The sequence below is a fragment of the Triplophysa dalaica genome, chromosome 19, assembly GCF_015846415.1.
Source record: "Triplophysa dalaica isolate WHDGS20190420 chromosome 19, ASM1584641v1, whole genome shotgun sequence".
NCBI lineage: Eukaryota > Metazoa > Chordata > Actinopteri > Cypriniformes > Nemacheilidae > Triplophysa > Triplophysa dalaica.
This window is the reverse complement of record NC_079560.1, coordinates 11519369-11546230: the sequence shown is the minus strand read 5'-3', so window position 1 is coordinate 11546230 and position 26862 is coordinate 11519369. Positions and strand designations below refer to the sequence as shown.

The following is a 26862-nucleotide window of genomic DNA, read 5'->3' as shown; positions in this document are numbered from 1 at the left end:
ATGTCCTTTGAAAAATCAAGTTTGACCACTAATTTAAATAATGAAGTGTTTTTTATTGACTTGCAAAAAATGCAGGTCATGATTTGGAAAATCTTGTTTCAGAAGTAACTTTTTATATACCATAAAGGAGATGTATTTTTTACACAAAAAATGTTAAACTGCTTAATACTCCAGGGTGGAGTTCTTTTTACCGTTGCCAGATTAAGGGGTTTTTGCGAGTCCCCGCTTATCTGTGTAATTAAGGAGATTGGGTGGATAGCAGACAGAGGGCCCTCCCTTTGTGCTGGAGCCCTGGTGGGTGGGGGGGCACATGTCTGAGGTGGTGTGATGATGAAGAGACACAGATTGAATGGAGGGGGTTGATAGTTGGCAAAGGGGCAGTTGGGTAATGGATCATTTTCACAACCTTTGTTTGCAAAGCAGGGAAGGGGGAGGGGCCGGCACCTTTTTTCTTAATTATCAGGGGGCATATCGACACTAAAGCGAACCCCTTGCATTGTTTTACACAGGGAAAAAAACAATCTCCTTTGTTCAAATATTACATTTTCAAGAGGATGTGTATATGGCGGTGGTATAAAGTGAGATTTAAGATTAACTTTAGTTACAAATTAAACATGCTGCTGCATTTACAGCTTCAGGGTTTAAATTCATTATTTCATTTTGTCTGTTATTTAATTACTGTATCTTTAAAAGGTAACCTTGAAAATCACCCCCACCCCCCTTTTTGTAGTCATTAGTGTTGCTCATTATGCATTAAAAATTGAATGTTAATGTCTTTGTTACAGAGTTGCCAGAGGGAGAACATGTAGGGTTTGGGTTGACTGCCCTCCTGTGGTTGCCGTAACATTTTAAAATCATTTAATTTGATTAAATGTCACCTCATTAAATGTGGCTTCATTTGATATTTTTGATTCTTTTATTTGTTCATGTGTAATAATGATGAAGAGATATAGAAGCATCAGTCTGTTTAGTTCTATACTTTATTCAAGTGAGCTGAAGGTCAAAGGGTTGTATACAGAACAATGTCTTGTATTTCAACAATGCAGTTAGATCTTCTTGCTTGTACGAACAAGAACGACTGGACCCGTAGCGCTGCTAGCAGTGGAGGTCTGCAAAAACAAGAAGGTAAAGAATTAGATAATACATCTTTCCCAGTACATTTCCGAACGTCGTGTATAGTGTTTCTACTCACCTCAACCAGCTTTCCACCACTGACCTCGGATATGTGGTGGTACTTTGGGAAATCTATGGTCAGCTTGCCCCCGTCCATGTTGACGGTCCCCTGATTGAATCATGCAAGTATGAGTGCTCATTGATTCTTAAATTGAACATGAAATGTTTAAAATCACAATGCTTGACAAATTTAGTTACTTTCGTCATGATTTTAAAGTTTGCGAAGAGATTGCATGGATGAAAGATAACCGTAGATTAAATACATTCAATATGATCCTTAATAATGAATGGAATATTCAGTAAATGGTGTGCAGTATTGTTTAAAAAGCTGTACCTTGAATTTTTTCCCACCAACTGTCTCCATTTCACTCTCTTTGCCAATGATGAATTTATTGTTTACGGTGTGGTTTTTTGGATAGTGCTGGATCCATGTAAAGTCATCTCCGTTCTGGATGATCTCTGTCACAAGCTTAAAGTCACGTCCTCTTGCAATGATATCATCAGGGATACCTGCGGTATAGATGATTTCATTTAGAGAAGCTCTCCCTTTATTGCGATATATTGACCTTTACCTTGTATAGTACATGTACAGTTCTAGCAACGTTTACATGATTTTGTTCATTTCACAGTAGTCAACATCTAGCCAAAAGATTAGCTAAGGCTCCGAAAGGACAAGTTAAGATCCACTATTGTGGATTTTTTATTGCACACCAGCATTAAAATTGCAACACGTGCTGAGATGGAATCTTGAAACATGATGGAGGTAGCGTTCATTCTGGAGAATGATCCTATAATGTTTGGATTTATAACATCGGAGTTCAAAGTGATAGTTCAGCCAAGGATAAAAATTCTGTTTTCATTTACTCACACAAAAGATGATGTTTTTAAGAATGGAAATGGCGGTACCCGTTGACTTCCATTGGTTTTGTGTCCATACAATAGAAGTGAACGGGTACCGCTATTTTTTGGTTACCAATGTTCTTCAAGATATCGTCTTTTGTGTTCTGCAGAATAAAAAAAGTCTCACAAGTTTGAAATGAGAAGAGGATGAGTACATGATGACAGAAATTTTAATTTATGGCTGAACTACCACAAAGTTTCCATCAGCAGCTCTGGTTATGCAAAGTAACTTTATAGTTGTTTGAAGAGGCTTACCAACTAGTTTGCAAAATTCCTCATATCCATCCTGAGATTCAGTTTCCCACTTGCCAGAGAAAGCCATGGTTTGTGTGTTGAGTGTTGAGCGGAGAGAAAAAAGCAAAACAGGAGTTCAGCTTGGAGAAAGGTACTGATGGTGGAAACGGTCTGTGCTTATATACAACCCCTATCTCTCTCTGCCTGACTTTATGGGCACATCAACATCATAACCGTGCCATAAACATTTACGGCGGGATCACAAAAGAGCAAGTCATCAAGTGGATGACCGTGGGGTTGATTACCTTAGTACCACATATGCAAAGTAAAAAAAGTAAAATAATATTTTTATTTAAATAAATCTTGAGGATCAGAAGTGAGTGTACAGTGTGACATGACATTACAAATATTAAAAGAAATAATACAAAAGCTGTCACTGGGATGGTACCTTTTAAAAAGGTGCCAATATGTACCATTACCATTATGTACAGATACATTTAGTACCAATATGTTCCTTATGATAATGATCACGACATCTATTGGAAAAAATAAACAATAATGCTACCAGTCAAATTCATCTTAATTTTGTATATGAGACACCCCGAATAAAGACCATTTTAAGACATTAAGAATATTTCCTGCCATAGTATCTTTCGTATCAAACCAGCTCGTAAATTCACAGCATTCTGCACCTGCATATGCTCAACTCAGATCTGAAACTTGGCAGTACAGAAGACTTGCCTTGCCTTTGAAGAGCAGAAAGCTCTTTACTTCAGGCGTCACACAGAATGATCTTGCTGAGACAAGCTATATGTTCATCAAAACATATCTAATGTAATTTATATACACACAAACCGTGCATAGAAACAAAAAACTGAGATCAGGAAATTCGCTGTGTCCTCTACGATGAGTGTCAAATCCTCTTATCTGTCTCACAGGCCGTTGCCCTTCAGCACATAACCCCCTGTTATATTCTCAATAGTTTTCATTTCATCATCTCTCTTCCCTTCAGCAGCCATGCAGCTTAACAGGGAGAGCAAATAATGTCTTACATTTTCATTGTTGTTGTTGAGATGTATAGATAAATTGCAGCTTCAAAGATCTCAAGCCTTGCACGACGATGAGCTAAAAAGAGATAAAAGCTGAACGAGAACAGGATGAGGGCTCTCTTAGAGGTAGCTGTAAGGTCTGACCTCTGAAAGCCCACATTAAGGGAACAGGGAACGGTACAACATTTCACTGGATTGAAAGATTTCTTTGTAAAAGTAAAGGCTATAGGGGATGAGATATTGTGTTAAAAAATATGATAGGGTCAGTGGGGCTCTCCTGTTTTTGCACAGTGGTTGATATCCTTCGGACAACATCATGTTGACCCTGGGACAACATATAAATCAACCAATCAAAATTCAGAAATAAATTTACAGTTTAATTTAAATTTAATCTTCCAACCAGGATTAGGTGCTTCTAGACCATAGTTTTTTACCACTGATTTTAGGGGTTCGTTATTAATGCGGTGTCACACCAGTATTGTCAATTGCTGTGATAATAAAAACCATGATAAAAGATATTGTGTTAATTCTACACGTATAATAATATCATGTATAATTTTGCACTCAAGTTTTGACTTAAGAGACCTACAGGTAACAGACTCTCTCTTTCACTCGTGTTTTGAGTTTATTTGCCCAAAAACACAAAATAAACGTTATTAAATATGGATTTGAATAACATGGGTATTCCTTAACATTTCAGAATATTTATTTCTTTAAAAACACTTTTGATCACGATAACATTGCCTCTGTGAAATATTTCTACATTAACCGTTTCGTACAAGTCTGATTTTGTTACAGCCGTAATCCAAAATCAAGATTCCCTTTGTATTTTACATTCAGTTGAATTGAGTAGTTAAGTTGCAGGCTGGTAACCTCTTACATACTGAATAAGTTCAGTTGTGATGTCATAGCTCTAAAAAGAACATATACTAACACTAACAGTATATGGTACAATTGCGGTACGATCATTAAACTGTGTCCTTTACAATAGGCACCATTGAAAAAACGAGTTCAATGAGTGTAAACCAGAGTAACACATAAACTTTTACAATACTGTAATTCTCTTAAAATTTTAAATACTGTCATCATTTACTCACCCTCCAGTAATTTCAAACCCATATGACTTTCTTTATTCTGTAGTTTTGTATCTTCAAATCTTCAAAATATCTTATTTTGTGTTCTGTAGAAGAAAGAAAGTCATTCAAATGATGACAGAATTTTCATTTTAGGGTGAACTATCACTTTAAGGTTTGCACTAAATGTGTCATGTTCAAATATTGTAACTCTTGTATATTTTAATGCATAAGACTGTAAAAATGTCAGTACAGTTAAAAATTAATCTGCGGTGTGAAAATGAATTGAATTTATTCATAAATGTAGAGCAGCTATAATATATTTTATTTTGCATAATAGTAAATTGAGTAGGTATCATCAGACAGAAGGTGAAAGGTCACTCATCTTCAGTAGGTCATGTAAAATATAATGTCATGTAGTAGATAGTTAAAGGGATACTTCACCTAAAAATGATGTTGTCCTAAGGACATCAAAAATCAGGAGAGCCTAGGAAAAAATACAATGGTAGTCAAAAGTGCCCCAGAACTGTTTTCTGTCCTACAGTCTTCAAAATGTCTACTTTTGTTTTCGACGGAACAATAAAAAATGATAAAGTATTTTTTCCTACTATGGGAGTCAATTGGGTCGAGATCTGCTTGGTTATAAGCATTTTTCCAAATATCTTCTCTGTGTTCATCAAAACAAATACATTTATACAGACTTTGATCAACTCGAAGGTGAAGAAATGACAGAATTTTCATTTTGGGGTGAAATATCCCTTTAGGATGAGCTTATTAAATATGCAAAGGACAGCTTCTCTGAGCAAGACACCGCTAGTGCTTATTGAAATAGAACAAAATTGCTTTTGCCTGCAAGTTTATTACGCCAAAAAAGCAATCCATTATCTGCTCATATTTTACTATGTTGTCATGATTAATGGTTTTATGAAGAGCATTATAATTAATTGTTATTATCCCCGTTGACAGTATCAAAGCTGAGAACACAAAAATGGACACCACACTAAATGACCCTGTCACAAATACACAACTCAACATCGCCTCTGGTGGCGCCAAAGTTGAATCCTCACGATATACTATATTATTGACACAACAAAAGCCAATCGCAACAATGTTTCCAGGGGTTTCCTTTGAATGGCAAGACTATGAACCATTCAAAAAAACACCACACGTTAAATTAACCAATGGCAAGTGTCGGTGGTTGGAAGTGGGCGGGTTCAAATCTCATCACTAGGAGAGGGCCGAGTACTAGTTGCAAAGCGGAAAGAAAATGGCGGCCGTGGCTGCGGAGCCAGGAGCTGCTGCTGCGGCATCAACAACAGCGGGGGACGGGGTGGAGTACGACCCCGAGCCAGGAGAGCATGTGGACGAACTACACGTCCGTTCGACGCCCGACTTCGTCCCAGTAACGGAGCTCAGTTACCAACCCGAGGATGTGGATGCAGTTCAGGAATGCAGTCATGTCCAAATGGAAATCAGAAGGCCGGACCCTCAAGCCGCGGGAAAAGCCCTCGCTGCCCATGCGGACGGTGAGCAAACCGACAAGGGGGATTCCTGGGGGCGCTTGGACGCAACCGAGCAGCCCGTGCTTATGGACTACAGGTACACGGGCGTTTCTGAGTACGGGGAACGTTTAAAGGATTCGTACTCGCCAAAGGTGGAGGCTGCGAGCGATGTCTATCCTCTCGAAACCAGCCCCTGCCTTCTCCCGAACCCCATCCCCGACTCCCAGCCCTCCGTGGTCTTCTTGCATTCTCTCCCCACTCATCCTTCGGAACCCGAAACCGGACTGTCTCTCGCCGAGCCAGCCGAACCGACTGTCAATTATGACTCTAATCCCGTATCGACCCATCATACTGATCTCGAGTGTGAACTGATAGGCTTCACGCAGCCGGAGCCCGAACCCGCTAATGACGCTCCCGGGTCAGAACACAAAAGTCACGAGGATGCGTTTCTTGAAATCCCGAACCCATCGGATCATGTGGACTCGCTGTCAAACGCAGAGGAAACGTCACTGGGGGAGTCAGTGGGACAGAGCTGCATTAGTGACTTTTCTACTGTTTCTAGCACAGACTCTCCAGAACTAAATGCGGTCGTGAAGCAGTCGCTCATCTCATCCTCGGAATCGGAGGAGGTGCACTCGCATCCTCTTCACGAAAAGAGTTTTGAAACGGACCTCAGTGAACCTGATGGGGTGTCAGAGTCGAAGCCCCCGGTTCTGTGTGCTGAGCCCGACACGGTTGGCAGTCTCGTGCTCGGGTCAGAGGTTCGTGTCACACTGGATCACATCATCGACGATGCGCTCGTGGTGTCGTTCCGTTTAGGCGAGAAGATCTTCTCCGGAGTTCTCATGGACCTTTCGAAAAGGTAAACATGCGTGAAATGTTCACCCCTTAACTGTGATCTACGTTACAGCTGTCAAAATTATGTTTGCATTGTGTGTATCAGCGTGAGAAGCATCTTTCTTTCTCCTCAACTTTGTAGGATATTAGAAAAAATATTGGGTTGGGTACTTGAATTTGATTCCAATTTTCCCCATTTCAATAACATTTGAGCTTTTTTGATGAATTTATCTATTCATCTGCATACTCCTGGACTGCCACTATTGAAATTGTATAAGTACACATGTTCAGCGTAGTCCTTCAGTTATTATACTTTATATTATATTATGTATAACGTTCATGAAATTAATAAATTAGGAAAAAATAGGGAGAATGTAAGTACAGTATGTCATGCTGCTGTCACCGCTCGATTTCATATTAACTCTCTTTATATACAGGACTTTAACAAGTATACCTACCCTGGGAAATCAGTGTTACACTGGTGATTAACACCCTACACCCCCCACAAATCCCCTCAACACCCTCTTTCACACATTCTCTGTGTCATACATGAATCCTAGCTGTGCCCAATTTATCGTTTAATTTATGTGGGCCTGTGCTGTGTGGTATCACCAGACTCTCAGTTCTCACTGGAGATAACATTCTTGTTATGTTTCTTTGTAAGGAAAGTGTCCAGAAGAGCCTGTACAACAACATTGTCAGAAGGTGACTATTGCATTGGCTGGCAAGGATGCTTTTATAGGAAATATTTCCCCATGCTGACATCTCATATGAGTCAAGCAACTCATTGCACTCCAGGCACTTGATAGGGTCACACTTGACTGTGATGGGGGAAAATCATAAAATCACACCTGACATTTTAGTCTTATTACAGTGATGAGAATAAACAGTAGGGCGTGCTGTTCCGGGAGAATTGCTCAATATGGGACTAAGAAAAGTCATTACGTAACATTCAACGTTCATGATTGCAAAAAAACTTTCCAAAACCTATACAAACCTTGGGGGTGTGTATCAAGCACAGAAGTAATACGTCCAACTAGTTTTTTGACAAGTGGACCATGAGAAGACAGCACGTTTAAATATGTCAGAATGAATGAAACACTTTTGCATTCCCCATTTAAAATTAATATTACAGTTATAATGAAAGTTTTCTTATGACAGTAGTTTTAACTTGAAACAAACAAAAATATGGGGACATTCATGCAGCAGTCTTGTCACGATACTGGAATTTCTAACTTCGATTCGACACATAAAAAAATCGATATTCGATACCACAGGAAAAAAACTGGCATTAAAATTAGGCCCCCATTTTTTTAAATCAAAAGTTCAATTGAACAAGACTAGACAATGAGATATATTGTACTTTAAGATTATTTAATAATTGTTAATCTCATTTTAAATAGTAAATGTATTAGTAAAATTCATATTAAAGTTGTATTTGTCAATATTGATTGACTAGAGCTTACATAAATAGTTATAAATAGATTCAACTTTGAATGCAAGAACTGTTCCAGAGACTCCGCACTGACCATCTATCTTACATAAACAACGTTAAACCGGAGCCAATGAAACAAGTGGAAGACATTATTGATCAGCGTACATACATAGAGCGCTATGGTAAACACGGGAAGTGTAGAAAAAACGGATCATTCTATCTAAAAGCAAATGCTCACCCAGACCTGTTCAAAGGGTTCATATAACCACACCCCCACAAATCTAGATCAGTTTGTGGTATGATTTGACTAAGACAACCCAAATTTATACACAAGTAAGGTGGTCATATCATATACCTGTCAGTATAACTGCTTTGGAACCTGATGTTTCAAATATGGTAAAAGGCGTTACAATTCTTTCACACGCTTGCAGTATTCGACCAATCACTATGCACTGATTAACTGGCCAATCATAAAACACCTCCCTTTCAGAGCGACAAGCTTTGTAAAAAATCAGGAATGTGGAAAAAAACAGTGATTTGGACCTTAAATAGTGTATTGGTGTATTGTGTATTGATCTGGTATCAATACGCGCAACATTTTTCAGTATCGATTTCTATCAAAATATAAATATTTTAACAACATTGTTACTATTAGGGGAAAACGTAGTCACCATGAAACAGAAGTTTATATACTTCTTTTACGTATCGTGATGTGTATCCGAATGGAACTGCTTCTGAAATTAGAAAAAAAGATAGTGCAGGGCTTTATTTTGCCCTTTTTGATTGGTTTGTTGTAAGTTGGGCCAGGAGGGGAGGGCTATACAAGTGCAAATTAATAAAAAAATATGGTTTGCATGAATAAATCATTTATAATAATCACTGCAAAACTGTGTAAAAACACTTATAATTTTCTTGTTTGATCGCATGGTGACTTTAAGAAGCTGGTGACCAACAATTCTGTACATCAGAATGTTGATTAATTTTACAAATTGAGGTATGGAGGTCAGAAATTTAAGTCATAAATGTCTTGTCTGGTATCTGAAAGCTTGCTACAGATTCTTACATCTGAGATTTATTTAAATGTTCCTTTAAGGCCCTCATTTGACATTTGTATGTTAATGATAAAATATGGCAAGCTTTAAATGTTAAAAAGGGGGGGGAAATGCTTTAAACAGTAACTATTACAATTTCATAATGTCACAATCTTCATGCAGTGTGTAATGTTGCTGTGTATGAATGTAAGCTGTCTGCCGAGTTTTAAAGGCGAACGTGAACGATTAACAAAGTTATTTGCATGGGAGAAAAGGCATAGACTCTGAATCACACGAACGAGTCGTTTGTCATTCTAATATCAGTTCCGGATCAGATTTGTGTCACTCCATGTAATGCTACATTTAATTTGCAACGCTCTACGTGGTAGATCAATTTAAGTAGACTAGACCATCTGACCAATCAGATCAAAGTACGCTGACAAAAAGGAGGGGATTAGAGAGATTAATCACCTAACGAATCATTTGAGAGTCACTCAAGAAATAAGGTAATAATTACTGCCTATTATTAGACAGTTTTACACCTAGTATGTACGTAAAACATGTTGTTGGAAACTCCATAATCCTAAACAGGACCTTAACAATAATAAAATATTTACTCTTTAATCGAGAATGTCACCAGTTTAACCAATTGTTTACACCTTGTGAGTAGGGCCATCTTTGAGATTGTGGTTAAATCACAAACTTCCTCTCTCACGTTCTACTTTGTGTTTTGTCTTTATTGACTTCAGTGTATTTTGTCATGTTTTGTAGTGGTGATGGGTGGATATATGAACAATTATTTTATAATAGATTTAAATCACTTTAAAGTTATACTTCAGGCATCAATCAAAATTAACACATGTTTTACTCACCCTAAAGGCATCTTGAGTGAATATGACTTTCTTCTTGAGGTATAATGCAGTCTGAGTTATAATGCCACGTATCCTTTTACTTCCAAGTGGTAGAATGGGAGTAAATGGGGGCATTTGTTTTAAGCTCCAAAAAGTGCATCCATCTATCAAAGAACCGCTCGACACGGCTCTGTTGTCTTATCAAAAGTCTTCTGAAGTGAATGTTTCTGAATTAAATAATACGACAATCATCCAAAAATATTTCTCTCTCCCATTAGTTTACCCAGGTGCTAGGAATAATCTAAGATTGAAAAATGCACATGAAAATAGCCCTAATAAACTGGACAGCATGACCACAGTGCTCTAAACACTTGAGTTCAGTCAGTGTGTTGCTGCTGTAACGCCCCACAATATACGCAGGAATATTAAAGTGATACTTCAGTGCATCCATCGATCAAATAATGGCTCCGTGGTCTTAATAAAAGGTCTTATGAAGTGAATCGATGCATTTGTTTAAGAGAAATATTCATATTGATAGCGCTATTAACGATAATGTCTAACATCAGGAATCTCTCAGCTGCATCCGATATCAACCACATTTCACGATATTAATCTTTTCCAAGCCCTAATTCAAATACTATGATTTTTGGGGTATATATCTGGGTAAGTGTGATTCTCACTGAAAACAAGACAAATGCACTCTGAATACCCTTATGATACACTTATTCATACAGAAAAAAATAAGTGGATTGTTATGCATACGGAATGCATATGGTGTTCAACCCTCGTCTGAAAACCATCCTCATCACTACTCATGGTGCACATTTTGTTTAGTTTGTGAACCCACTGCCTGCACTTTATACTATAAAATTGTGTTCAGTGGTGCATAATAGGGGTGGTAGGAATGACCAAAATTATATTTCACGGAATAATAGTTATATTTTACGGTAACAATGTATTTCACGGTAAAGAGCTTTGCATAGTCCAGGCAAATTGTGCTTTCGTTCTGCGTTTTGAGGTAAAACAAAGCTCGAGAACGTTGAGAGACAGTACAGTGTTTTTGAACAATCAATCAGCCCTTTGTTTCTGGAGGCGGGGTTATCTGTTTTTTTGTAGACCTTATCTGATCTCGCCTCAGCTAAATAAAATGACGTGTTATTTCCCACAGACCGATGACGCTACATAACACCTACCTATTACGTTATGGCCATGGACCAATGGTGGCTCGAGGGTGTTTACCCGCCGACACGAACGAGTTCTGTTTGGTTTGCTGCGGCGAACTAGTGAAACAAATTGTCGTTTGGACCAGATTTTGTTCGAAATCAGGTCACAAACGGTCGTTTTTCGATTTTGAATGTAGTAAGGTTAGCCCCTTACATTCACCTGTTTTAATTCTATATCTTATACCAAATTTTTCTTAGATTTATTTAATTTATTTATTACAGTTCATTTTAATGCTCACAATAGTGAAAATGTAGGCAAGTTATGAAAATGTACTAAAGATATCGAATTAAGTTCTGATAATCAGATTTATTACTTATTTTTATTTATCTTCTGGCTATATCATATGTATACAATAGGAAGATAAGAACAACATGTATTACAATAAAGTAGGGCTGCACAATAATTTATTGCGATACCAGTAAATCCTATTAAAATCAAGCTGGCTGTGATATGCAATGTGTCGATTTTTTTTTAATGCGTATCTTCTCCGTAAGGCACGGCTCTGGGATCAGTAGGAAATGCTGCTCGATCTAAAAACAGTGCTAGTTTGAGTCGCTTATAATGTGTAATTGAAAAGCAACACCTGTCATACGTGATCATTATAAATATAAAATATATATATATATCAGTTCTTTGTGACAGCCCTACAATGAAGTATGAATATATGCGCAAACAATGAAAGTACAGTATACGACATGTGCAAGGCATCCAAGGACATTTCAGTGTAGTTTTGTCAACAGTGTTGCCGTCTTTCATTTTCTTTCAAAAAACAGATTTTGAGATAAACAAAGCAGGAATTGTTTTCTTTTTCAGAGCCGCCTGTTTTTTCTCTTTTTAAGGAACTTTAACAAGAACAGAAGAAAGTAAAGAATATTAGGTTTTGTGGTTAGTACTGAGTTTATCGTATTAGAGCAATTTTTGGTATATGGGGATGTGTGATTGTTAAAATTATTATGAATATCTTTAGCTGAAAACAAAACAGAAATGTATTAATAATCGTCCTCGTTTTCATCTGTATTTATGAATACTCTTAAACCGATAAAATGACATTGTAATAAAGAAATGACGAATAAGGTTATGTTTTATGCTTAACATACTTGTTGAATTAATACTGTCAAAGTAACCACTTATACTGGAGCATCAGTGGTTGCGCTATACTTTTTCATTTTCCGTCATTTTGATGGACAGGCTCATAACAAATCTGTATTAATCCATTTTTACCCTTGCAAGGTGATGTTACATGCCAATCAGCATGTTTGTGATATCATTCATTCGTTCACTTACAAGTTACTTCAAGCCATTGTTCGGTTATGATTGTGCTGCGTCTGCCGCTCATTGGGCCTCATTCATGAAACACGAGCAGGATGATTTTTTTTTAAATCGTTCCTAAAGTGGTTTTGACGTAAATTTTCGTATTCATGAAAATATTTGTATTTCTAAAAATGTTGTTGGTACGAAAGAAATGTACACCTGCTCAATACCACGTGTAAATAGTGCATTAAACCGCACGTGATGTTCTGTATTCTTTTAGACTAACTGATGAAACTGCATTTTGATGCACTATGTATCATAATAATATTTCACGCGTTCTTTTGCCCAGTCTTTAATAATTTTTTACTTTTCAACTTTGGGTAAAATGCAGAACTGCTCGTCAAGAGCTGGATAAAACCAAAGTGGTTAGCAAGATATGCCAAGTGGAGCTCATTTATGGTAGAAATACTACAAACCTCAGAAACCACTTGACAAGGTATCACAATACGCTAACATTAGCTTCAGACAACAAGCCGTCCGGGGCAAAACAAAAGAAACTGAAGGAATCACTAACATTACTAGCCGATTCTCTGCGGGCCATAAATATAACGGAGGCCAGCGCAAATTTTGTTTCCAAAGACTTAAGCCCGTACTCGTTAGTGGAAAACGAAGGCTTCAAGCGGCTCATTCAGGTGCTCGAACCACACTGTTATGGTGCAGTGCAAAAGTTTGACTGAAACATGAGTCCTTTCCTACTGTCATTTATGATCACGTTCTGATGAAAGGAAATTATTGGATGCCACCAACCTGACATAAAGGAGAATTACAAAGTGCCCTCATTGTAATCCATCAAAATGATGAAGGGTCTCCCGGTTTTCCATCAGTGGTAAAAAATCTGTCAATGACGGAGAATTTTCTGTTAATGCTCTGTGGAGCATTATAAATAGAGATTTCAATATAATGCTCCAAACCTTACCGAAACTTTACCATTACATGACTGAATGAAGATCTGCTGCATTCTGTTGTCTTCTCTAGTATCTTAAAACCGAGGGGATTGCACCTTGACCACACTGTGCTTTTTAAACTTAATTTCTTTCTCTCTCCCTCAGGTTTGGACCTTACGGAATTCCTATAACGGTGTTCCCCAAGAGAGAGTACACGGACAAACCAGAATCTATGCAGCTAAAGACGGAAGCATTCCAGTCAGAGACGGATAAAGGTGTCACTCAAGGACATACTGATTCCCCAGTTAAGGATCCGACGGATGCTCCTGATGCCCCTCTTAAGGACGCTACCGAAGCCCCTGCTGTGGCCCAGCCCTGTCCCAACCCTCAGCCCAACCCATGGACCTCAAAACCTCCTCCCTTGTTTCAGGAGGGGGCCCCTTATCCACCCCCGATGTTCATCAGGGACACCTACAACCAGTCATTACCTCAGCCTCTACCCCGCAAAATTAAGCGGCCCAAGCGTAGGCTGTACAGAGAGGAGCCCACTTCTATAATGAATGCCATCAAGCTCCGACCGAGACAAGTTCTGTGCGATAAATGCAAAGGGACTGTAGTGCAAGGGGATAAGCGTGAGACACGCAGAGGCCCTATCTCAGACTGCCGTAGTGACGATGCCAAAAGACGGCGAAATGACAACACAACGGCAGTTGCCGGTAAGCGGCCACGCTACGAGCCTCGTTCTGAGGACAAGGGTCGTGGTACTGACGGGCCCAAGCGGCAAGCTTCAGCTATACGGGTGTCGTCGTCCACCTCCTCTCTGGGCCATAGTCAGGTCAAAGGTGCAGCTGCTGGTAACAAAGTTGTGAAGGGCGTGTCCAGTACGACCCAATCCTCGGCCAACGCCCGCATGCAGCTCAATGCCAAAAAAGTGCTTCAGAGCAAAAACGTCGACCACTCCAAGGCACGAGAGGTGCTTAAGATGGCCAAGGCTCAGAGAGGACAGAGAGACACACTCACAGGTAGCGGTGGGAATTCCAAGGCCATAACCCGGGCCGCTGCTCTCCAGGAAGCCCACCAGAAGGTCCACTTCACCCGAAGACTGCAGCAGATCAGTGGAGGAGGTTCCAACCCCTTGCCACCCAGGATGCGTATCAAGCCCCAAAGGTACCGTAACGAAGAGAACGATTCTTCCTCATGTAAGCCGCCTTGCTTGGAGAAAGTGCCGGGAGAGGGCCGTTTAGCGCTGCCCAAACCAGCAGCACCCCGCTGCACCTCCACACGCTCCTCCTCCTGCTCTGCAAGCCAAGCCAACAATGCAGTAGAGTCCGAGAGGTCAGACAGAGCACTCGAGTCCCTACTGAGCACGGCCAAACCCGATCCCCAAACGCTCCCGGCCCCGGAATACAGGGAAACCCACGCGGGGCCAGAGGATCAGGAGGGGCAGGAGGAAAAGCGGGAGATGCACGGGTGCAAGTCTGGCAATTTAGTGGTTTACATGACCCTTAACCCCAGCCAGCCTGACTCCTCTAGTACCTCCATGTGCAGCGTCGATAGTGCAGATGATATAAAGTCGTCAAACTCTGAGTGTAGCTCTAACGAAACATTCGACCTTCCTCCTCCCGGCAATTTACGGTCGGCCCCTGCCCCTGGCACATCCTCCGCTTTTGCCTCTGCCTCTCCCTCTGCTCCCAAGGACGACAAAAAACGCAGTAAATCCCACAAAGCTACCGTCTTTTCCAAAAACGTCTCAAAGTGCGTCGTCTTGGATGGCAGGACAATTTGTGTAGGGGACATTGTGTGGGCCAAAATCCTTGGCTTCCCTTGGTGGCCTGCCCGCATCCTAGCCATCACAGTTAGTCGAAAAGATAATGGGCTCTTAGTCAGGCAGGAGGCTAGAGTATCTTGGTTCGGGTCGCCTACTACTTCCTTCCTGGCAATTACCCAACTTGCCCCATTTCTAGAAAACTTCCAGTCTCGCTTTGACAAGAAGAGAAAGGGCCTGTATCGTAAAGCCATCACTGAAGCTGCCAAAGCTGCCAAGCAGCTCACCCCAGAGGTTCGCGCCTTGCTAACTCAGTTTGAGACGTGAGGCAACGTGTCTTGGTAAGGTAGGAAACACAGGCACCCGAGTGGGCCCCGTAAACCTTCCGAAACGTCTCAAACTTTGCCGTACCAGCTACCAGAGTGAAGCCTGGCAAACATCAGCCAGGCAACCAGAATGAATTTATTTTTATTGAAAAGGCAAGTGAAGGGGATTGAATCGATTAACTGAAATGAACAGTTATCATGTAGAGTATCCGATGTTCGTCCGTATGTAATCAGTCTTTTGAGTTTGTCATATCTTACAATTATAATACTGAAAACAGATGACGGAGAGTTCTTGGAAAATATTTTATGGGTTGCCCACGATATTATGGCTAGCTAAATAGTATCTAAATCTAAAAGCTTTTACAAAAAAATAATTTGGTTCTTGATCTGTGCACAAATAGCAATGTTACACCCTGAGTGGGATTTTTATTGAGCTGAATAGCTTTCTCTTGAAGAATAATACGTTTGGGAATCTGTCTACCTGTATCAATTTTTTGGTATTACCAACTAACCGATGCTACTTTGAGACACGGTGAACGCAAATCTTTGGTCTGAATCCCTAACCTAGCACAATGAATGCTTCAAAAATAGTGCTCACCTTCAGTTTCGAATCGTCCCTTCTGCATTTCCTGTCATTTGAATGTGTTTCTAGAAGAACGGTTCGATCTCCCTAAGATTACTACAGTCCTGAAATTCCTTACTACACTATTTCAGTTTTCATTTCCTCGTAATGGAAGTTAGTGCAATCGTGAAAGCCGGCCCTATTGGATACAGAGAGTCTCGCTCAGGTAGAAAAGAGACTTAATCAGGGCTGATCTTTCTTAGACGTTCTGAGACGACTAATCTAAGTCCAGTGATCTGTGCAGATGGCTGTTGATCTGGGTGTGGCTTTTGGCCAGCCATGGATTTGAAGGCAGTTGGGCTTCTGTTATGGGGGGGAGGTGCCTGTAAGCCAAAGTCACCTCAAGTGCCACTGTGGGGAGAGCATAGCGACTACGTAAATACCAGCTCGGAGCTGGAGAAACATGCCAGCCTATCTGTGCGCCCGCCTCCCTCGGCCCTCGCAGCTACAACATCTGCTCCCTGAGCTCATTTCTCCCTAATCTACTTGCCCAGCATCTTTTTCTTTCCCCCACCTTGTTTTGCTCCCTCCTGCTGTCGTCATATGTTTGTCTTAGATTGTTTTTTACATCCACGTCTGATTTTTGTGTGCTAAATGTTCCCGTCGTTCAGCCTACCCACCAGCCACATTTTGAATGGATTTTGGCGTGCATATTTTTTTTATGGCACCATAATGTTTATTCAGTTTAGACATCGCATTAAGAAGCAAACTGTAAGTTTTCAAGCGAATCATGTAGCTGCAATGGAATACAAATACCAAAACCTGTTCCATTAAATAACTTTAAGAAAACACTTGACGGCTGTGGTGTCCTTCTGAAAAAGAAGGGCATTGGTGCAAGGGCCATAGTTCTCATGTGTGAATATGTTCGTCATAATTATGGGCTGCTTTAGTTGTTCAGTGATCCAGTATTCATTGTCATTCACTGAAATATTTCGCTAAGGATTATTGTGTTTTCAATTAATTATTGTGCCTGAACTTTATTCCCTGTCATTTGAATACTATGGCTGAAGGTTTGCAGTACACATTTCTGTGTAAAGTATTGAAAATGTTTTTCGACTGGTGGTTTGGATGAAGAATAGACTCAATGCTGAGAACAAACAATTTGATTTGTGTGGATGAGTATTATCTCTTTTTTCCGTGTCTGTAATCATGGTTATGTCTTTGCATCCATTAGCGTCTTCATCTGTCCAGTTATATTTACACATCTGAGAAGGGACGTACTGTAAGGTCTTTCCATGTGTGATATAGCAGGTTGAGATCAATGACGTAAGGAAAGAAACAAAATGATGCTTGGTAGGCCACACTGACTGACTGACAGATGTTTGTCTAAAGAGTATTTATTTGGTGGTTGGCTGTGTTTCATTTCAGCATCTTATTTTGTACTTATTATTTCTATCTGTTTGCAGGTCAGAGAATGCTGTAAAACCATTGAAAAAAAGTAACAGTTGAAGATATTGTGTACATGTTTTCTGATGTTTCAAGAGTATATAAATAAACTGTGAACTTCAAGAATTTTATCTAGTTGTCATTATTTTCGTATTTTATCTTCAGCTTGTTTTCATGACTCCAAAGTTCTCAAATGCAATGGCTGCAGCCCACCATTGAACTGCATTGATATGAGGTGTGTGTGTAATCCACAACCTTGGGAAAAGCTTTAAATCCCACGGTCAAAAAACGTGCATCTTTTCCAAATAAAATTCCACAGATTTGTTTTCATTTTACAATTAACAAAGTGCTTAAGACAGATTTTCATACCTGCAAACAGATGAGAAATTATTAAGGGATCGTAAATACAAAATGTACCAAAAGATTTTGACTACACATGTTGAAATACATGGCTGCACAGGGTTGTCATAACTGTTCACAAAGCTTTTAGTTTTTAGTTCAGACATCATAGTCAGACAAACATGCATAATATTATACCAGGACTGCATAATATAAAGTATAAAAAAATCATAAATGTGTATGACATTTTGCAGTATGATTTTGGTTCTTCCAAGTTATTTATAGCCAAGTTTTAGGTTGATGCCGACAATGGCACACAATATGCCTGCGTTTGCACGAGTGCAGGTGCATGCTTTGACGTGCAAAAAATTATCAACAATAAGAAGGAATGTGAAACATGTACGTTGGTTATATCATTTTCATTTTTTAAATATAATAAAACATACTGTACATAGTGTGACCCATAACATCAGATTAAACTTAAGTCAGTTTATAAATTCCATAGTGTATTGGTTACACTTTTCAAATTAAAACAAATGCGCATTCAAGAAAAAGGAAACTATTCTATGCAGGTTCATTAGGTCTTTACGGTACACATTACACATCTTTAATCGGTGGTAATATGCTGATTTTCTCATCATTTACAACTAAACTTGAGATGTGAGTTTAAAGGTACTAGTTGGAAACTGGTGGTTAATACGCTATAAAATTATACTTAAAACTGCATTTCCCTTTTAACTCTTTATTATATCTTGACATTTTATAGCATTTTCAATAAAGGTTTATAAAAATAAAAATTCAGCTTTAAGTAAAATATTCTTTTTTATCTTTTCTCCCCAGCACTGCAACGCTGAAGGGCTGCTGATTAGTCTGTTGCCTAGAGCACTGCCATTGGGTCAAGAGCCAGGAAGACGGGAAGAGCCGTCCACAGTTGGAGAGACAGGTGTAACGGAGAACTTATATTTTATTTAAGAAAATAATTATATATTTATAATAATAAATTGCAGACTGTAAACATTTTTCCCAGTCAATCATGCTGAGATGAGTTTTTCAAAACACATTTTTCTTTAAGGCAGGCATTCATGTTTAAAGCTTGCTTGAAACGTCATTTGCAAATAGTAAGGGCTCAGGGAAGCTCTGGCTATTATGGATTCGAGATGGTGATAAGGAACATATATCAGGGGTTGTAAGTGTTTGAAATCAAAGAGAACATTTAATTTAAAATCAAATATTTAAAAATGCAATATATATTGCATGTGCTATGCTTCACAGTACACATACAGAGGACCGGGTCTTATTGTGCTTCTAGTCTAAATACCTCTGTTCCTTTTCATTTTGATTGTGCTTTTATTTTGTATTGAGAAATTCTGAGCCTTAATGCAGTGGGTGGATTAATACCCTTTTCTTGAAGTCTCAGTAGAGCTTGATGTTTTCATCGATATGGCATTGAACACGTTCAAATGTACAGCAATGCACATCACTTCACGCCACTATTCAGCTGAATTTGACCTTTTCTAATAAACATGACAGAAAGATCCTAGCACACCTTTTCCACAGACTCTTTCTTAATTATACAATGCTTTCTCAGATTTAAGGTTTGCCTCAAGGTTTTCCTGTATTTTCCCAGCAGCCTATGATGTTGAGAGCATCATTCATGGTACAGGCTGAACCGAGGCCTGTTAAAAGGGAATTTAAGAGGAACAGCTGCTGACACGCTCGCACCTTGCTGTGCTTTCCTCAATCTCGCTATACATGCGTGTCAGTACAATCGGAGAACTGTCCCGATTATACATATGAAGATGGTGGTCGTGGGCATTAATTTGTTTTATTACTGTACATGTATATCTCTTTATGAAATGAACATTAAATCTGTTGTTGCCTTGTACCATGTTGAGCGTTTTATTATATAATAATAAATAATGCTATTATTACTATAAAAAAGTGAGAATATTACATTCAGACACCGAACATGAATGTTAGACAAGAAAAGTGATAACAAACACTGCAAGTATATTAAAGAACCTCTGGTTTAATGTTACAGGTCCAGTAAATACGGCAGGACATTCTGCACAGGTTAATGAAGGCAATTATCTCATTGCTCAGGACTGGGAAATGGTCTGGTTATCATTGACACCAGCTTAACACATACAGCAAGCAACACCCAGGCATGCCCAAAAACTGAATATAGATCAATATAATACACACTTCTTATACAAGGGACCCTAAGCAAAAAATAGAGACCTTTAAAAAAGGTGCCTACAACGAATAATGTGAGCTGATGATTTAATCGACCAAATTAAACAGAAACATCTCAAAATAACCCATGTAACACATTTGATTCTCCAAAAAGGCATCAGAATTACGTGGTGCAACTAAGAGATGTGACTCTATAATTCAATAGCTGCATGCCTCTAAATTGCTATCTGTTGTTGTTATTTGGATTCTGAACAAAATTAACAGAATAGGATCCTGAATTGGAATCTTGGTTGACCTGGAAGTTGTTGGTGGAGAGTCCAAAGGGTCGTAAAATCATGTTGCCCAAGTCCTTCAGCTTACCTGAGAAAATAAAAATCAGACACTGTAGTTTTCATGATCAAGACAAGCTCAGTTTAATGTGATAAGGCAAGACCTAAAAGTCAACACTTTTAAGAGTTCTGTCTGCTTGAATGCAGCTCTGATGCTATGACTGCAGTTTGATCAATATGAAGTGTTTGAAAAGCCGCACCCCTGACTGGCCGCTTGTGAACTGCAGTAAATTCCTTTTCCTCCTAGCTGGACAGCAACAGTCTTTACCTGAAGCTATAAATCTGATCTCTAGGTGAATAATAGTGTCTGTGTGTCTATAATTTTTTCTATAACTCATTTAGTATGAGAAGCTTTTGTCAAAGGCAATGAAGTCTATGGTCAAATAAAAATTGAATTTCAAGACTACACTTCATTCATCCAACAAGGTTTTTTCTCCGATCGGTTTGAATATATTAGTACTGACTATAACTTTAGTATAATTGGAAGTGTTTCTTTTTTCCACACAACATTTAAATAAAATATACCGACATATAACAATGTCCCCTTTACGTCAGCCTTAGGACTGTTGCCTTACACAATTCCTTAACTATAGTCCTACTAAACTAAAGGAACATGTGTTCATAATGGTTTACTCTAACCTAGACCTAACTCTAATATTAGTCCCAAATGTGAAATCTGATGGCTGTCGGCTGAAGGTACATGTTTAATTGCAAATTCAAGTTTGAATTCTGCATATTCTGTTGATAAACATCTAAAAATTCTACTTGTTGAAATCCTGATTTTGTGGGCTGTGCATCCTAAACTCACATATTTAATAAGTAAAGCCAAAGTTAACAAAAGATGACAAAGGTAAAGGACAACAGTAAAGACTTATATGCTTCCTGTTCTTAATGATAATTGACACCTTAATTGTTCTTTTATTATGTTCCTGTGGCTGAAGATGCATAGGCGTAAATGCGATCCAAGATTCCTGAGTAGACATCTAAAGATCCTACTTATTAAAATCCTGTAAAAATTCTTGTGAGGATTCTTCTGACCTTGGAAAGAATTAGATAAAAGTAAACCATGAGAAATTATAATCTTACTCATCATTTCTTCTTTTAGCTTCTCATTGCGTTCTTCGATTTGCCGTGGCAACCTCTGTGGAAGACAGCAGAAAAAACATTTTGGTGAGGAAAGACATGTTGAGTGAGAAACCATGGTTTCAGTATAAGTTCTTCGAGGGATCGTAATAGCTGTAATTTACTTATCTACTTTCACTTAAACAATCCAAACTTGTAAAACAATTTTTTTTGTCAATAATGTCTTAAATATCACATAAAGCTCCCACCACCAACAGATCACAGACAGTTTTTGTAGCGTTCAGTTTATAGAAAAGGATGATATTGACATTCAAAATAGTATTTTCTGTGTTGCACGAAAGCAATAAGTAATCCATGTGAGTTTGGACTAACCTTCACATTTAAAGAACATTAAGAACTGAGCAAGGATATTAACGAGGCCTATTGAGAATCACACTCACCATACATGCTTCTCTAGCTGCAGGGATACCCGGGTCTTTCTCCAGGACAGTTTTATAGTCTTCTAGAGCCTCATCAAGCTTGTCTGTCTTTTCATAGAGTTCTGCTCGCCGCAGAATGGCACGAACATAATTTGAATTCAGTTCTATGGCTGTAAAAGTAGAGTCATAGATAGTCCTCAATTGCCCTCATTTAATAACAGCTCGAACTCTCATAGCACAACATTTGAACTGTCAAATCAGTGACAGCACATTAAAACATGAATAATGTATAAACAGAAAAAATATAATCCCACCTTTAGAACAGTCACTGATCGCTGCTTCTTTTTTATCCTGTCAATCAAAAACAAAAAAACGATGAATAAAACAGTATGCTTGCATGGATAATCAGACACATGGATACTGGATGATCAAATCTGAGCACGTGAGTTGTGTATCAAGACATTTAATTGGACTGGCTTCAAAAAACAAGGCCAAAAATCCCATTTAATTTATTTTATTGTGGAAGGTTTACAGTAATAAATCTATTAAACAGCAATCCACTGACCCACGGAAATGTAAAAAATTATGTTTTGTTTCTTTTACCTTATAAACAAAGTAAAGACTGATGAGTTATAACACAATTAGACATAATTTAGACAGGCGTCAGTGAGAGCTTACCTGATGCAAGCGTGCAGCAGCTCGATTTGAGAAGAGTATGGATCTCTCTTTGCCATAGTGCACAGGACACACCTGTAGAGCAGCTGTATAGGACTCTTCAGCTTCTACATGTTCTGTAAACATTGAAATATCATCAGCTTCAGATGAGGGGGCTGAATTCATGACATCATTTACCTTTCAATTACTTTAAATGCGGCGTTTGTGCGATTTTTAATGCTACATAAATTAGTGACACTGCACTTACTTAACAAAGTGTGAATGGACAGCAGGAAGAGATGATTGTCTTCAAAACTTTCTTACCTCCACTTTTAAACTGGGTGTTTCCCTTCTCTTTCAGCTCTAAGCTCTCCTTTCTTCTGCTCTGTGATAGGAACAAAAATAAGAAATGTTATGTACAATTGGATAAAACATGGTACAGGCAGCCCTAATAGAAAGAGGGCAATCCTCACCTCCTTTTCTTCATCCGTCAGGTCTTTCTCCAGTTCTCGCAGGTACTCTTCATCAAACTCGGTCACCTTGTCTGAACTTGCCGCTTCTTTAAATTCTGAATCCGAGTCACCGTCTCTCATCTCATCGTCGTCTACAAATCTCTCCGATTTTTCCTGATCTTCGTTATTTTGCTCCTTAAGCCCTGAATCGGTATCTGATGAGTCAAGTGTGTTTTCAGCAGAGGTGGTACTCAAACATGATTGGTTAATGCTATATGTATTTCCCAGTCTATCGGAGTCATTGTCTTTTTCTATTCCAGCATGTGACTCCAGTCTATCGCTCTGTGCCGTCTCATTGCACTGTACATTAGTTTGTCCGGCCGTTGATGTATCTTCCTCAGGTAATGTGTCATCACAGTCATAGAAACGGTCTTCTTCCTGATCTGCAGTGCTTCCTCTGGTCTCTGACACTTTTAAAGTGTTTGACATAGTGGCTGAAAGCGTCTCAGAGTCAGACTCCCTCTCCATCTGCAGCTTCCTGTCAGATCAACCTAGACAGCATTTGAGTGAGGTGACCACAAAACTCTTTGAAACTCAACAAAGCAAAACTGAAATTTAAGAATAATTACACATTTAACTTCAATAAGATAGAAGGCGGTCATGCTTGATTCATTTCAGAATACCACTAAGGATAGTTTTACCAAATACAGCCATTAGGTGTTATTACAAAATGATGTGTATGTTTATAAATGTCAGAGATGTAATATAAAATATGATATTTTGCAAGACTGTAATGTCTCAACTGGTTTTGCTAACTCACTCTATTGTCATACACACTTAGGCTAAACCCTTGAGCTAGTAACACAGATAATGTAGGCTACTGTTTATTTGTGTGTCTGTGTTAAATAAGGTGTTAATACCAATAAATATGGTTATTCAATTATTAAACTACCGACAGCAATACCAGCCAACACATAACGTTATTAGTATTAGCACTCATGACAGTGTTGGTTTCATATCACGAGCTCGAGACTACAAATGTGTAATATAAAACCCATAATTGCACCAATAATATTTACAGGTAATATATATATATATATATATGTCATATTTTAAAAAAAACATGTATTACAAAAAGAATCACTCAGTACTTCTTTCTTACCTTCTAGAAAGGAGCAATAGCATGTCTTCCGGTTAATCGCACGCTGAATGACGTTTATTTGTACGGAACTCTGGGATATGTAGTTCGTTTGCTGGAGGACTCGCTTGAATTTCGTCATGGATGGACGTTAGAAATGCATTTTGTGCTCGTGTGAATATATATATGGTACAAAAGAGAAGTTTATTGAACAGGTGTTTTGTATGTAATGTGTGTTTTATGGTTGTGCAATAAAAAAAATGTTTGGATTAATCACAACCTAATCAGTTGTGTAGTCAGGGCCATACGCTCAAACACAGTGTGCTTTTCCCACAGCGCTGTTTGCTTGTAAAGATCTATACTAGCGTACACACTTGTTATCCTGCTTAACATCTCCAAGCTGCTTTTGTAGTTGCTTTCCCTTCAACTGTATCGCGTATATGCAATTGTTGCATTTCTTAAGAAAATACACAAAATCTCTTGCGGCCCCGCCTCCAACACCCACGTCAAGCGCATCATCTTCAGTTTTGGGATCGCGAGTTCGTCCTGTCAGTGACTGAAACAGTCCCGCTGAAAAGCCTTCGGGTAATATTGATAAAATTGCTCACTTTAAGTCAAAGCTGGTTTAAATACAGATCCATTAAGACATGTTGATCTAAATTTCAGAATTTCAAGAAACATGGTACCAAAAATTCTCAAAACAGCATTGACATTTCTACGGTCTAATGTCATGATAGCATACAAAGTATTTTTTCCTTAAACGTTACCTCGTTTGTGAAAGCAGCAGCTTCTGGAGGTACCTGGGACTCGGTACAATCGTGTTTTTCCTTACTATGGATTATAACCTGTGGATTTTATCTTTTAATTCACCTGTGGAATAACTGTTAAATGTGCCCCTATCTGGTGTGCATTGAGTGAGTTTATGACAGAAGACCTGACCTACAGACCATGATGTCCACACCACCATCACCCCCATCCATTCGCCCAACTGGTCCAGTATCTCTGTCAACAACTCCCTCCACCTCACAACCCGTTCACGTCTCCAGTACCATGGCCGAACCGTCCAAATATTTCGGTTCAGAGGAGGAACGACTGCGCACACATCAGCTCTATCTCAAGTTGGAAAAATTTGAATTTCATCGGTCCACCATCCACTTCCTCGCCAATCACATCAGCAACAACACAGTCAAGATGGACCAGGGGAAGGTGGACGGTGTAATGAATTGGGCCCCAACCCACCACAATTCGTGAATTGCAGCGCTTTCGTAGCCAACTTCAGCATAATCTCATCACCACTCACCTCTATGATCAGCAAGCGGTCCAAATCTCTTTCCTGGCTGGAACCCCAGATGCCCTATGTGCTTTTCAAACCCTCAAGGAAGCCTTCAATTCTGCACCCACCTTCTGTCTCCCAGATCATGAACTCCCCTTCATGATAGAGGTAGATGTTTCCACCACTGGAGGGGGTGCACTTTTATCGCAGCGGCAGGGGAGTCCGCCACGTCTCCATCCATGGACCTACTTCTCAGATAAATGTCCCCAGCAGAGCTGAACTACGACATCGGAAACCAATAACTTTTGGCCATCAAATTAGCCGTAGAGGACCGGCGGCATTTGTTGTAGGGAGCCAATTTCCCCTATTCAGCCATAACGGATAAAAAAAATCTGGAGTATCTGAAGGAAGCTGAGCTACTCAACCCACTACAGGCGCGGATGATGCTTTTCTTCTCCCGCTTCAATTTAACTGTTACTTATAGACCTGGAAGCACTTATGTGAAAACTGACCAATTTTCTCGTCAATTCTGTACTCTTTTTAATGATGACAGTTCACTGCCAACAATGTCCTTGGTGGATAATATAATCAAATACCTTCACAGCCTCAGCAGTTTTAGATGTAGCCTTTACGCTCTATTAAAAGCATCCCTTTACACAATTTCATCTGCACCCATCTGTTATTAAAAATATAGATATAAAACAGCAGTGAGGTTGTCAAGATTACCTTTTTTTAATAAATGTTTTATAAACAACGTTCGGGAGGAGGAAGTGCAGTTAATAAACTCGGCTGGCTTTCGATAACAGACTATAAGTAGTCAAGACACCTCACCTCCATTCTTTTGGACGTTTCGCAACCTCCCTCGTCCACACCACGAGCCCGCCAAACATGTATACTTATCCGTCCCAGTTCAATAGCTGCAAGGCGAACTCGTAAAACACATAATGAATTAGCTTTCCTGTTGCTCAGTGGTCATAGAGCATGGCGCTTACCATGCCAAGATCATGGGTTCGATCCCAGGGGATGTCGCATAATAAGAGACATTGTATAGTTTAATGTTAAGTCGCTTCGGATAAAAGCATCTGCCAATTGCATATGTGTAAATGAATGAACACTACCACAGTTTGCTGTAAGAAAGTAATTTTATGTTCATGGCATTGCGTTTTTCAAACTTTTCACAGATTTTCCAATTCCAATGAAACCAATTTGAGGAAATCATAAAGATTCTGAATTTCATTGAACATTGTAAATAAAAAGATTTTTTATGTAATTTTGTGCTTGTTATAATGACATTTGTTTTTGCCAAAGTGCCAATACATTGGACTAGCCTGACTACTTCCGCTCAATTTCATTTCGCTTCTATGATTCGCTGTCTG

The 26862-nt window shown here is 39.1% G+C and overlaps 3 protein-coding genes across 3 annotated transcripts; 1 reads left to right on the top strand and 2 right to left on the bottom strand.

Moving 5' to 3' along the window:
• Positions 1-985: 985 nt before the first annotated feature.
• Positions 986-4889, bottom strand: fabp6 (fatty acid binding protein 6, ileal (gastrotropin)). The gene is made up of 5 exons (XM_056730582.1): positions 4874-4889; positions 2329-4536; positions 1508-1683; positions 1193-1282; positions 986-1109 (listed from the first exon to the last, which is right to left on the bottom strand). The coding sequence occupies exons 2-5, from the start codon at positions 2393-2395 to the stop codon at positions 1047-1049; spliced, it is 396 nt and encodes a 131-aa protein (XP_056586560.1). The 5' UTR covers positions 2396-4536; positions 4874-4889; the 3' UTR covers positions 986-1046.
• A 736-nt stretch (positions 4890-5625) lies between these two features.
• Positions 5626-17734, top strand: pwwp2a (PWWP domain containing 2A). Its single transcript, XM_056730580.1, has 2 exons — positions 5626-6793; positions 13670-17734. The coding sequence occupies exons 1-2, from the start codon at positions 5697-5699 to the stop codon at positions 15594-15596; spliced, it is 3024 nt and encodes a 1007-aa protein (XP_056586558.1). The 5' UTR covers positions 5626-5696; the 3' UTR covers positions 15597-17734.
• Positions 17735-18816: 1082 nt separating this feature from the next.
• ttc1 (tetratricopeptide repeat domain 1) lies at positions 18817-24321 on the bottom strand. Its single transcript, XM_056730581.1, has 8 exons — positions 24238-24321; positions 23097-23626; positions 22948-23008; positions 22648-22760; positions 22284-22320; positions 21991-22139; positions 21554-21608; positions 18817-20498 (listed from the first exon to the last, which is right to left on the bottom strand). The coding sequence occupies exons 2-8, from the start codon at positions 23601-23603 to the stop codon at positions 20362-20364; spliced, it is 1059 nt and encodes a 352-aa protein (XP_056586559.1). The 5' UTR covers positions 23604-23626; positions 24238-24321; the 3' UTR covers positions 18817-20361.
• Between the last annotated feature and the right edge of the window lie 2541 nt (positions 24322-26862).